The 12,363-nt window shown below is 38.9% G+C and overlaps 3 protein-coding genes across 7 annotated transcripts in view; all 3 read right to left on the bottom strand.

The window, feature by feature from the left end:
• The window catches only part of LOC307044894 (uncharacterized protein), a 172,791-nt gene that overhangs the window by 71,189 nt on the left and 89,239 nt on the right, over window positions 1-12,363 (bottom strand). The gene's annotated exons all lie outside the window — the stretch shown is intronic.
• The window catches only part of LOC307044889 (uncharacterized protein), a 104,057-nt gene that overhangs the window by 41,136 nt on the left and 50,558 nt on the right, over window positions 1-12,363 (bottom strand). The window lies entirely within an intron of this gene.
• On the bottom strand, window positions 2,192-6,786 carry LOC307045219 (uncharacterized protein). 2 transcript variants are annotated; one of them, XM_079690745.1, is made up of 6 exons: window positions 6,598-6,782; window positions 5,514-5,559; window positions 5,241-5,332; window positions 4,240-4,350; window positions 3,704-3,980; window positions 2,192-2,859 (listed from the first exon to the last, which is right to left on the bottom strand). In XM_079690745.1, exons 2-6 carry the CDS (start codon window positions 5,550-5,552, stop codon window positions 2,650-2,652), a joined length of 729 nt encoding a protein of 242 aa, XP_079546871.1. In that variant the 5' UTR covers window positions 5,553-5,559; window positions 6,598-6,782; the 3' UTR covers window positions 2,192-2,649. The 2 variants fall into 2 exon arrangements, with proteins under 2 accessions (XP_079546871.1, XP_079546872.1); XM_079690746.1 differs by lacking the exon at window positions 4,240-4,350 and having other exon boundaries at window positions 6,598-6,786.

Below are 12,363 nucleotides of genomic sequence, written 5' to 3'. Positions count from 1 at the left end.
ATCACATGTTTCCTGCCTGGCCTTGCCCGTGTATCATTACCCTCTCTCGTCTGGGCACTAAGAGAGGAGCCTTAAACCAGTGCAGCAGCAGCCACTAGCAGCTGACTGTTGCTATCTGTAAGCTATGGCTCCGAAACATAATTTCAGCCAATCAGCGTCGTCAAATCTGATGAACACCAGGCGCCAATGTCAGCGCCCGGTGCAGGGTTATTATGGAATCAAATTAGGGTCAATAATATTCACAAATTATTTCACAGTCTGCAGTTGTATATCACCTGTTGTGCGCATGTGAAAAGATTTTGTGCATGTGTAAAAAAGTTTTGTGCACACAGATATAATTTGCTCGTGTAAAAACATTTTGCAGCTGTAGAAATATTTTGTGCGTGTGTGAAAAGTTTTTGCAGATATAATTTGCACGTGTAAAAAAGTTTTGCAGGTGTAGAAATATTTTGTGCAAGGATATTTACAACAGTGAGGTTTCACAAAGTCTGAGATACGGACACACACATTTCCTATCTGTGTGTGCGAACCTGAAGTTACAAGCTACAAGCTGCTATTTACGAGTACGAATTTTGACCCTGTTTTTACGCCTGAGTATGCTAGCCAATCAGCACGTTGCCCACTGACTAGCCAATCGGGACGTAGCCCACTGACCATCCAATCATAGGACACAAGGTTCTAACGCGTTCGTTTTGCTGACCTGCGCCACTTGGAGCGTGCTTGCGGGAGTCAACATGGAGGAGCCCGAGGCGAACTCTTGTGGGACACAGGTGGGTTAATTACATGCTACCACGGAACATGCCACTACAGTTTTAATTAACTGACGTTACATCGTAATTAACTAAATATATCAAGACAGCTGTGCGTGCATCCCGGAGTTACTTAAATTGTATATTTAACGCTAGCTAGTTGATGTGGTCTTTGCTAATACTACTTTGTGCCACCCTCCTTTTTTGGGCTCAGTACTATCCCAACAAAGTATTTCCATTTACCTATATATAAAACAACATGGTAAAGCAGTAAAATACAGCTCATCTTTAAAAACGCAAATGTCATTTATTTGATGTATTTCCACAACCTCTTGTTGTCTTTGAATGAAGCCTCTCCATCCCAACTCGAACAGCTGACAAAATTCTGGGTAGGGTGGGAAATCCCTACAGACACCTTGAAGGTCCGAGTTGTGAAGGGGGCGTACCTGAAGTCTTCCACATGTTTTGGCACATTGCATGTACCTGGGCACTTCCAAAACTATGAGGACTTTTCCAAGCATGTGGAGAGCTGCATTGCAACCTATGTTACAGGCTTTGGTCTAGTTTAGATACTGCTCATCAGTATGATTCTGTTGCAAAAAAAACATTGTTTCAGTGTTATGGAGCTTCTGCTTTTGTTCATTGGTGTAAAAAGGGATTTTGTCTTTGGTATTCTTTCACCTGAAAAGAGATCTCCATTTTAAGAATATCGACTCACAGAAACGAAACCTTTTGAGATTATTACTACTTCATTTGTTCCAGTGGTCAGCTCAAAATTGAACTTGAACATGACATTTTGTGACAGATACTATAACCTTTGCCTGGTACTCTTTTTGTACTGCATTTTGTTGGAAGGGCTGTTTGGATTGTGCCATATGTAGTTCTGGCACCTGGTTCAGGTAGTTGTAACCAATGGCATCATTCATTCTGTTAATAGTCAATATTTAGAAAATGGTCTATTACAGTACTTGTTATTGCTGATGTATTTACTTGAATCCTACAGCTCTTTTATCCAAAGATTCTAAGAAATAAACCATTGACCAGTGACTTTGGATGTTTGCTTCATCTCAATTTACCCACATTTTACATTTTTCACAACAATCAAAATTTGAATTATTATATTATATACCTTAAAATGTTCTGCGGCTAAAAAAGTAATTTCCATTCATAAACCACAGAACTGATCATTTGCTGTGTAAACATTTCCCCGGGGACTATTTTGAATGCAGGTTGAAGTCTCTGAAAATGATTTTTTCAAGTCGTAGCGGAATGAACAGAAGTCAATGTCAGGATGAAAGGTAGGGACATTATTGTGAGTTCTAAAATAGAACATTATACTACTACTGTAGTATCTTTCATGTAACAAGGAACTGCATTAGCTAGTGGAAAGCCATGTTATTCTAAGAGTAACATTTCAGGTTACTACAAATAAAGTAGGCCTCTAAAATTGAAATACATTTATTTTCCCTTTTCAAAATGAGAATATAACAGTCATGCCCTATATATATATATATATATATATATATATATATTCCATCATCCTCTACCCAACCACCCCCACAAAAGTACCACGTATCTCCAGATGTGTTGGTGTTGAATGTTTGTGATCAACTGAAGGATGAAGTGTTACTTAAATTCTTCTTCAGCTAAATAAACTCTTTAAAAAGCCTCTTGGATCAGCTTGAAAAGTAGTCGTCACAAAGCTGAAAACAGGCTGTTTTTCTGACTTTGTAGAGATACGTGGTTTTCACAGGACAGAGACAAAGATACAAACACATGATGATCTTATAGAATATGATGCATTGATGGAGATTAAACTAGCCAACAGGATATAAAGGATTTATATGCAACTAATTACTGAATACTTCTTCCACTGCTGAAAGTTAGTATGCATTGTGCCTTATGCTTCCTGACTTGATTCAAGGACACCCTCTATGTAGTGAACTACAGCACTATAGATGTCTGCCCCAAAACACAATGAAGGAGCAGTAGGATTAAAAAGTTGATTCAGTCCTTCCAGTTCTTCGATGCCCAGGGGAGATGCCAGTTCAGGAACCTGTACTCCAATTTGATCCATGTCTGCAATTTCCACATCTGGAAAATGGATCCCCTGAAATAAAAAAGTAATCGGGTTTGTTAAAATAATTACACGGGATGACACCCTAAAACAGTGGTCAGGAACCTTTTCTAGAAATCATTTGGCTCCCAACAAATACAAATTCTAAATTACTAATACAGTCCATTATTTATTATTAAATTATTTCCACCCCACTGATTAAATTGTTGTTTTGTCAATCTTGACATGAACACTAAACTAGATTTCAATCACTTGACATGCATTACTGAACTGTAATTTATTAAGCCATTTATTTAGTTTAAATGTTATCCTTGTACAGACTAAATAGACTAGTGCACTGCATATTCATTGCAGTTTTCAGGTGTTAATTTACCAGTGAAAGAAGTCAGCATCTTTTTTTCCTGCAATATTCTTTTTGAGGCCTACAAATTCAAAGAAAAATAAAATGAAAACAACTACAACAGTAGTTGTTTTCATTAGTTTTACATTTTTCGGATTGTGGCCTATGTCTTTGTATATCAACAAAACTATTCTATGCAACTGAAACTCAATGTTACATTGTGTTGCATAGCCCATTGTTGGCTTTGACACAAATTGTAATTCTGCTGTAGCCTGATTATGCATATGGTTATTGCTGTGTACTATTGGAAGATGCCTGGTAAAGTGAAACACAGTGGTCCTGGTAGGCTAAATTCCAGTTCCCGTGTGTTGCATTTTCATTATAATATTAAGAACAGTGTAAGGATTTTGTCAAATAAACATCTAACCAAATACTAACATTGTTATGACTTCTAAAAGAAAGCAAGGTGTGCTAACATTGGCTTCCTCCACAATGGTGAATAAAACACAGAACTACAAAACAGTTTTTCCCCTTTACCTCAAAGTTGTCAGGAGGGCTGACAGGGCTCTGACTCTTCCCGATTTCCCACAGCTGGTTAGGAGTGAGGTTACGTTCTGTTCGGAGTGAATGGTTATTCCAGCCATCTGTGAATGTGTCAAGATCTTCCTGAATTCGGGGCAGAAAGACATACTGAGCACAGAAAAGGTGTGTGCAATTTGCTGGGTCGAGCAGGCCATCCTCCTCTAGGCTGTGGAGCAGATCGTAATAAATACTTGACACGACATTCCACACGTCACGCCACAGGCGCTCTATCCTGAAAGACAGTTGACAAAAATAAATGAATAAATGCAGTCCGTAAACAATTATCACACCTTTACGTTGCAAAAAATGCAAATAGTAACTCAATGGATTTTTCCCCATCCCTAATAACACTAATATGTACATTAATCTCAGCAACAACTTTTAGCACCATAATTAATGGCAGCACGTCACTATTAAGCGATACACTAGCAAAAGATATTTTGACCAAAGAAAGCTTTATGACAGAAGCTACAACCATACACTGATATTACCTTTGATTATGAACACTTTTCCCTGAGATGATGCTTCCCCTGCCGCACCCACGAACGTCAAACATATGTCTGGCAATGTCCACATTTTCCACACCTTGGTCTCCTCTGACCCTTGACATGTACAACCATACAGATACTATGTTAAGTAATTTGACAATGTGAAATTTGAATCTCTGTACTCTTAGAGCTGGCTGTATCTCCAGTTTTCTAAGTACAGCTATAGCCATTTAACAAGCTTCACTATTGGCTCCTGGCTAATCCCCCAGGGAACCAGCAGTTTTAAAGATTTTGTTACCACAGAAACAAGAGGTTTTAGTATGAGACTGAAACATTCTTTATGGGCACATCACTGGAAAGACCTACACATAATATTGGGAATATGTCATGAGGTCATGTAAAGTAATATAAACAAGGAATGAATAATCCAATCTCATTCTAAGGCCATACCCATAAGTGTCATCACTGGTAAAGTGTTGTTTCAGAAATGACATATAGGGGGTGCTAGGGCTTCCTGGGCCTTTGCTTAATAGGCACTATATCCCCAACTATCAATTTACAACTTTTCTTGTAAAACTTAGTGAAAATCTGTTGATCATGTAGGCCTATAGACCTTTTTGAAAAGCAGCCATTTTGACATAAAATAGTAGGGTAAACACAGGTGTTACCAGTGATACTAATTAATGTTCTGTTCCATTCAGATCAAACAGTCAGGGTGCTGCTATTGTGCATGTTGGCTCACTGGAAAGGCTCTACTGCACTAAATAGAATGGAACCTTAATCAACTTAATTAATTTAACCTGTATTTACCTGCTAGTTCATGTCAATACGGCTGCCGTGACAAAAGTCTACCTTATTTTTATAAAATGGCCTAGACTGATACAAATCAGTGTTCTTTTAACTGTATCAAGTGCACCTGACATTTTTCTTCATATTCAGTATTTCCAATAATCCAATGTTTACATGTAAAAAAAACACACACAAAACAAGAAATAGCCTGTTACCTGGATGGAAATCCGTGTTTGTCCACAGCCTCAAGGAAGAACTGCAGAGCTGTTGAAGCCTTGTTGTTATTGGCTACTTGTAGGTACATGATCTATGAGAGCATTTATAGAAAGGAAAAAGTAAGCACCACAGAAACACAGTACTCAAATAACCTATTAATGAATTAAATACTGACCCCATACTGTATGTGCGTGATAATTAACTTTAAAAAATGGCCTTTAATATCAATTCACTTTTGGTCAATTGTAAAATAAACTCCAGGAAGCACTAACCTTTCTTGAAAATCCATCAATTCCACCAAATATTACCATACCATATCTGCAAAATAAAAAGGTATTAATTGCTTGATGTATCCACACCACATCTTGTCCCACCAAGTCCTTTGATGATTGAAATAATCTTCGTGTCCATCGCCAGACCCCTTTTTGTGGTGTTGTGCTGAATAACATGATGTGATCGGCGCCTACATAAGATGACCCGCACAATGTATAGTGAAATGTTTATCTTTGGCTACAATACTGCTTCTGTTTACATTATATAAAACATAGCTGAGGAAGAGCATTTATTGTTATAAATATGTTATTTGTGTCCTAAATATTGCTGATTGGTCTTTTAAATGAATGAAGTAAGGCTAATTTTGGCCTGAACTCGAGCAGTGAGGCATGTGTTTCAGGTTAAAGCTTTTGAAGTTCTGCCCTTTTCATGCAAAAAAGTATAATGCATGGACTGTAGAGTATATGAAAAAAATATAGAATTATATTTAAACAAATAAAATAATTAATACATAAATCAATCATATACTGTAGAGTATATGATTGATTGATTTTTAAGAAAACATGAATCGCTCATCGTCTATTGCAGCGGGTTGTAAGGAGCATTTGTGTTGAGTAGGCCATACAGTTATTTATTATTGATTATGAAGATCGTATGGTTAGCCCACTTTACCGTTCCTTTTCTGTTCACTTGCTTTATTTTCCAGCTGACGTGAACACAAGTCGGATTGGAAACTGAACCTTTTCGACCTTTGGCTAACTAACGTTACGTTACCTTCCTCTCCATATTAAATGCCCGGGGCATTATGTCAGGAAGCACCCGACAAAAGTGTTGCATTAATTTCTTTAACATTAACGTTACTCATTCAAACGGCACAACAACAACAAACGTTAATTTAGCCAACAGACTGTAGCTAGCTAAGACAATAGCAAAGACCACATCAACTAGCTAGCGTTAAATATAAAATATAAGTAACTCAGGGATGCACGCACAGCTGTCTTGATATATTTAGTTAATTACGATGTAACGTTAGTTAATTAAAACTGTAGTGGCATGTTCCGTGGTAGCATGTAATTAACCCACCTGTGTCCCACAAGAGTTCGCCTCGGGCTCCTCCATGTTGACTCCCGCAAGCACGCTCCAAGTGGCGCAGGTCAGCAAAACGAACGCGTTAGAACCTTGTGTCCTATGATTGGATGGTCAGTGGGCTACGTCCCGATTGGCTAGTCAGTGGGCAACGTGCTGATTGGCTAGCATACTCAGGTGTAAAAACAGGGTCAAAATTCGTACTCGTAAATAGCAGCTTGTAGCTTGTAACTTCAGGTTCGCACACACAGATAGGAAATGTGTGTGTCCGTATCTCAGACTTTGTGAAACCTCACTGTTGTAAATATCCTTGCACAAAATATTTCTACACCTGCAAAACTTTTTTACACGTGCAAATTATATCTGCAAAAACTTTTCACACACGCACAAAATATTTCTACAGCTGCAAAATATTTTTACACGAGCAAATTATATCTGTGTGCACAAAACTTTTTTACACATGCACAAAATCTTTTCACATGCGCACAACAGGTGATATACAACTGCAGACTGTGAAATAATTTGTGAATATTATTGACCCTAATTTGATTCCATAGGTTATGGCTAGAAAGGATCCGTCTTGTGTAAAACTCTCGCGAGATTTTGCGAGTCACGTGGCTGAATGTTTACGTTTGACAGGCAGCCTTTCAGTTACGATCGTTAACATCAGTGGGCCACAGCAAATTATGGTGAGAAGCTAAACTATCTATTAATTATGTCAATTACAGGGAGTGTGATCGTAACTGTGTGTGACTAGCTGGATGCAAAGAGGTAAACACTGTCTTTTGTTTCCCATGCTTGCTTTTCAAACAGCCGGGGACAGATACTATGTGCCCGTGCTAAATAAACACACACACACACACACACACACACACACACACACACACACACACACACACACACACACACACACACACACACACACACACACACACACACACACACACACACACACACACACACACACACACACACAGGCCTGTTACGATAATGAATTGTGTTGGACGATACATTTTTCTGGAAATTATTGCGATAAACGATAATATTGTCGGCACCGTTTTAAGACCATTTTACACATAATGATAATATATAATAATAATAATTCAAGTACATCCTTTCAAACATAACTTTTTATTGAACATTCAACATTGCAAATGAAATGTGAAATAATATTAAAATATATAAATTATATATAATAAATAAAACAAATTAATTAAATTATAATACATTAATTAAATCACACAACCAAAACAATAAATTGAATAGAGTCAGGCTGGAAAACAGAGCTCTCTCTCTCTCATATATATACATATATATATATATATATATATATATAAATAAATAAATATGAGCACACATTATCTCACAAGCAAAAAAAACCTCCTTAAAACAACAGTCAAGTGTACAGTCCACTGTCAAAGACCCAGATGCCTCAACAGGCCATATCCAAATCTGTTTTTCTAAGTTTTCGAGCAAGGAACACCAACATGTTTGCATTGTCGGGCGGGGGCTCTCCAGCTGCCGTGTTTGCTCCCAGCTGCGAAAAACGGAATGGGGTGGTTGTGTTTTAGGTGGTTTAAAATGCGTGGTATTGCCTGCTTTTGTCGCTACCTTTTTTAAACCAATGCGACACACCGCCCGGCTCATTCAAATCCGTAGGTTCGCCTCGTTGATTTGGTTTGAATCCAAAATACTGCCACACCGGAGAATCGAGATGTGTAATTAGGTTTTGTAACCAATTCCATTTCACTTTAAATTCCCCGCGAGTAAGTCACACGTTGTCTACCGCTTGTCGCTATCTTATTAATTTGGCTACTACGCTGCTGCACGTGCACGCGGAGTGTCCTGACCTGGCTGTGTGTCAGCCCCGCCCCTCACAGCGCGCCTGGCAGCCACAGCGCTCCAGGCTAAAATGCTGGTCACATCTTTTTGTAAACGGCAATTTATCGAGCTCAGAAAAGTTATCGAGTCCATTTTTATTTATCGCACGATAAGTCAATGTATCGATTATCACGACAGGCCCACACACACACACACACACACACACACACACACACACACACACACACACACACACACACACACACACACACACACACACACATTATTGTAGTTGAGTTTTGACATCAAACTAGATATTTTGCCTTCATGGTCTGTTTTCTAATATTTCTGTGTTTCTGAACCACGTCTGTCTCTGCATATAATGTTCGTATTTAGTCTCCTCAGGGTTCCCGCGGGGTCTTAAAAAGTCTTACATTTGATAATCTGAATGTAAGGCCTTAAAAAGGTCTTAAATATGACCCAAAAAATAAGAAAGGTCTTAAATATGATTTAGAAGGTCTTAAAAATGATCGGATTTGAAAGGTACTTCTGTGTTGCAATAGCGTCTAAATGTGTTTTGGGGGAAATGTCCGGGCTGCAAAGTAACCAGTACGGTAAATTACCGTACTAGACCCTCCAGAAAAACGCGGGCAAAAATCCTTGATTATGCGATTAAACATGCAGGGTTTTTATGTGATTTTATGCGGTGAAATGGCGGGAAATTGCGAAATATGCGGAAAGTTGCGAAATATGCTAAATATGCGGGAAAAAAGAATAAAACATTTTTAAAATTTTGGGCTGTCTTATTTATTCTCTCTCACACACAACCTGCCACTAACGTTAAACCCCTTTACTATTCAATTAAACAAATTAAATGTTTTATTTATTGTAAAAGTAATTGGGCAATTTTAATCTCACACACACACACACACACACACACACACACACACACACACACACACACACACACACACACACACACACACACACACACACACACACACACACACACACACACACACACACACACACTTCTCCGCCTCATTCTGTTTTCATTTACTCGTTTGTTATCTGACCAGCTTCAATCTTGTAGGCTACTCACTTCGTTTCTTGTAGCCCTCGAAAGGGTTTTGGAGGTTGATGCCTCGGTTAACGTGCGTTGTTTGGCTTTCTTGTCCGCAGCAGCAGAAAGCATTTTCGAATGTTTGAATGAATCAAAGTGGCTCGTCACCGTCGATTTTCTCTTATGCTCCAACACACAGTTGCATGGGGTGCAGAATAGTTTCCCCCCACTTTTTGCCCGGTCTTTAGTAGAAATGTTCGTCGGTAAATGAGATGGATTAGATTTTTTCCTCTTGGTGTTTTCTCTATCGTGTGAGCTCCACACGTTCACTCTATACAGTGTTGTTTACATTCTGTGATGCGCGAGCTGATGAAGTCACGTCAAGACGAGTTAACTTTTTTTTTCTCTCAATTTTGTGTGGAAAAATGCGGGGATTATGCGGCCTTTTGATAAATATGCGGCCTTTTAAAAGTCTGCGCCATTTTGCTGATTATGCGGTAAATTCTGCGATCGCAGAATCGCGTTTTTCTGGAGGGTCTAGGTAATAGCCTTTCAGTTCCCTCCAACAATTTGTATTGAATTAAATCAACATGGAACCAGTAGTCACTAACTTTGTTTCCTTATTGGAGAACACCCAGCTAGTAACCTAGCAACCAAGCTTCAGCTTGCGGCAGTCAGAAACTCATGTATCTTCGAATCTACTTACAAATTAAAATGGGGAAGTGTCAGTTCAACCGTATTTGATTGGAAAACATCCAATTTAGTGCTTGGTTGAAACCAGTGGAGGGGAACGTGTTTGAAGCCCGCCGCACCATTTGCAAAAGAAATAAGCGTTTGTTTTGCTAATGTAGCGTTAGCTAGTGGAGCGTTAGCTAGTGCAGCAGCTCCCGCAACAACACCGGGGGAACTCCGGGCAACGTTTGGGTCTACGTCAACCCTAAAAGCGGAGGTGCTGTAAATAAAAACACTTCGTTTAGTTTCTGTAATTATTCTGCCGGCCCATCTCTCCCCCATTCTCATTGATTATTTTACAAAGAGTGAAACAGCGCTCCTCTAGATGTTATGGTGAAACGGTAGATTGCACTCTCTTTTGCGAGAGGAAGCTATCCGAAATTGGCTTCCCTTGGTGAAAAAAAATGGAGGGATTGACCAATCTGATGAAGCTCACGTCATGCCTCACAATCCAATCAAATCACATCAACTTCAGTTCGTACTGTAACTGTCATCACCGCCCTTAAAAAGTAGCAAGCAACTGAAGCAAGTGCAATTATGGAGGGTGGAGATTTGGAGTATTTCATCAAAAATTATTTTACTAAACTTCCGCTACAGCAGCAACTAAAAATGAAATCTGACTACAGGCCAATGCCCAAACTGGAGCTGTGTACAGAGGAAAAAAGGAGCGAATCGGATGTAAAACTTTAAATAATAAACAGCGGATTTCTAACATTTTACATTTCATGTGGCTGGACTGGGTCAGTTTCCAGGGCTGAATTTTAGTCCCAGTCCACCCCTGCTCCTCAGTGCACACAAAAATATAACTAATAAATAAATACGGATATGTTATTTAAAACCACCTCGAATATGTTGTGTTAATGTTATGAAATGTTTTCTCATAAATGATGCGGTAAGCAGGAGGACAGAATTACGTCTAAACTAACGCCGTTTTGCATAGGTTGTATATGAGCATGGTTTTATATACTATCATGTTTAATCATGTTTTATGCCGTTTTCTAAGACTTGATAAGTCGCTCATAAAACACAGGAGGTATGGAAACTAAGAACAACATATGTGGTAAATTGTACAGCTAATATAACACAATTTCCTTTAACTGGTGGATATAGAGTTGCTGCGGAGGGGGGGGGGGGTTGAGATGCACAAGCTGCAGTGGAGACGCTGCGCACAGCTGATCGACAGCTGGGACACAAACCACCAAATACGAAAACATAATTCAGATCCAGTCGTCATGACTCCACTCCGGAGGGATTCCCGAGCTGTTCTGTCGTCATTTCCTGCTATCTTCTTCATAAAGTCAGTCAAAATTAATGAATGAATGGGCGTTTCTTTGACTATTTATATGCAAATATGGGCGTTAAGTGAAGCCCGCAAAAGCTGCACCGCATTTCGAGTCGATTGTGATTTATAAAGGGAAACCGGCGTAGGAAGTGCTGTACGCACTTTCCTCACCGGTACGCAATGTTTGGTGAATCGGAAAATGTCGGAAAATTTCTGTACCTATTTTTTGGATTTCTACTACGTAAGCAACCTCACGTGAATCCTACGCGCGGCGTTATAAATGAGGCCCCTGGTCTTATGCGGACTAGATGTAAAAAAAAAAAGCAGCACAATCTTCCTTTTTTGTATTTTCACAAATAGAATTAAGGTTTCACAAATCTCAAACTGTGTTATAAAGAATGTTTAGCCTCTCTGGGATCATCCAGTCCAAATAAATCGGCTATGCAGCGATTTAAGAGGTTCAAACACGGAGGATTGTTCGCTCAGCGCTGTAAATTAAATTTCCCTTAACTTTCCCCTTAACTGCCGAATCGGAAGCTCTGAATCGGAGAGCCAACTTCAGTGTCTTGGTAATGCCATAGAATGGAGCAATGCAATTACAAAAATACTCGCTGCTTTTTTTTTGCCAAACAAACTGCATTTAAATGGTGATGCAGAAAATCTAAGAATATTGTCTTACATTATTATAAGGTTGTTCTTGCTGTCACTGAACTGAATATATACTGTATGTTGTGATCCCTGGCCATGTGCTAATGTTAGCTAATAAATAACCCTTCTTTAAAATACCAGGTAGCATACATTAAAAGATCACTATTTTATTAATCAGTATGACGTTTACTTGCATATGAAATGCAAAGGGCCTGTA

The sequence above is a fragment of the Notothenia rossii genome (assembly GCF_949606895.1).
Source record: "Notothenia rossii genome assembly, chromosome: 6".
NCBI lineage: Eukaryota > Metazoa > Chordata > Actinopteri > Perciformes > Nototheniidae > Notothenia > Notothenia rossii.
The sequence above is the reverse complement of the archived record's forward strand: the minus strand, read 5'-3'. Positions and strand labels throughout refer to the sequence as shown.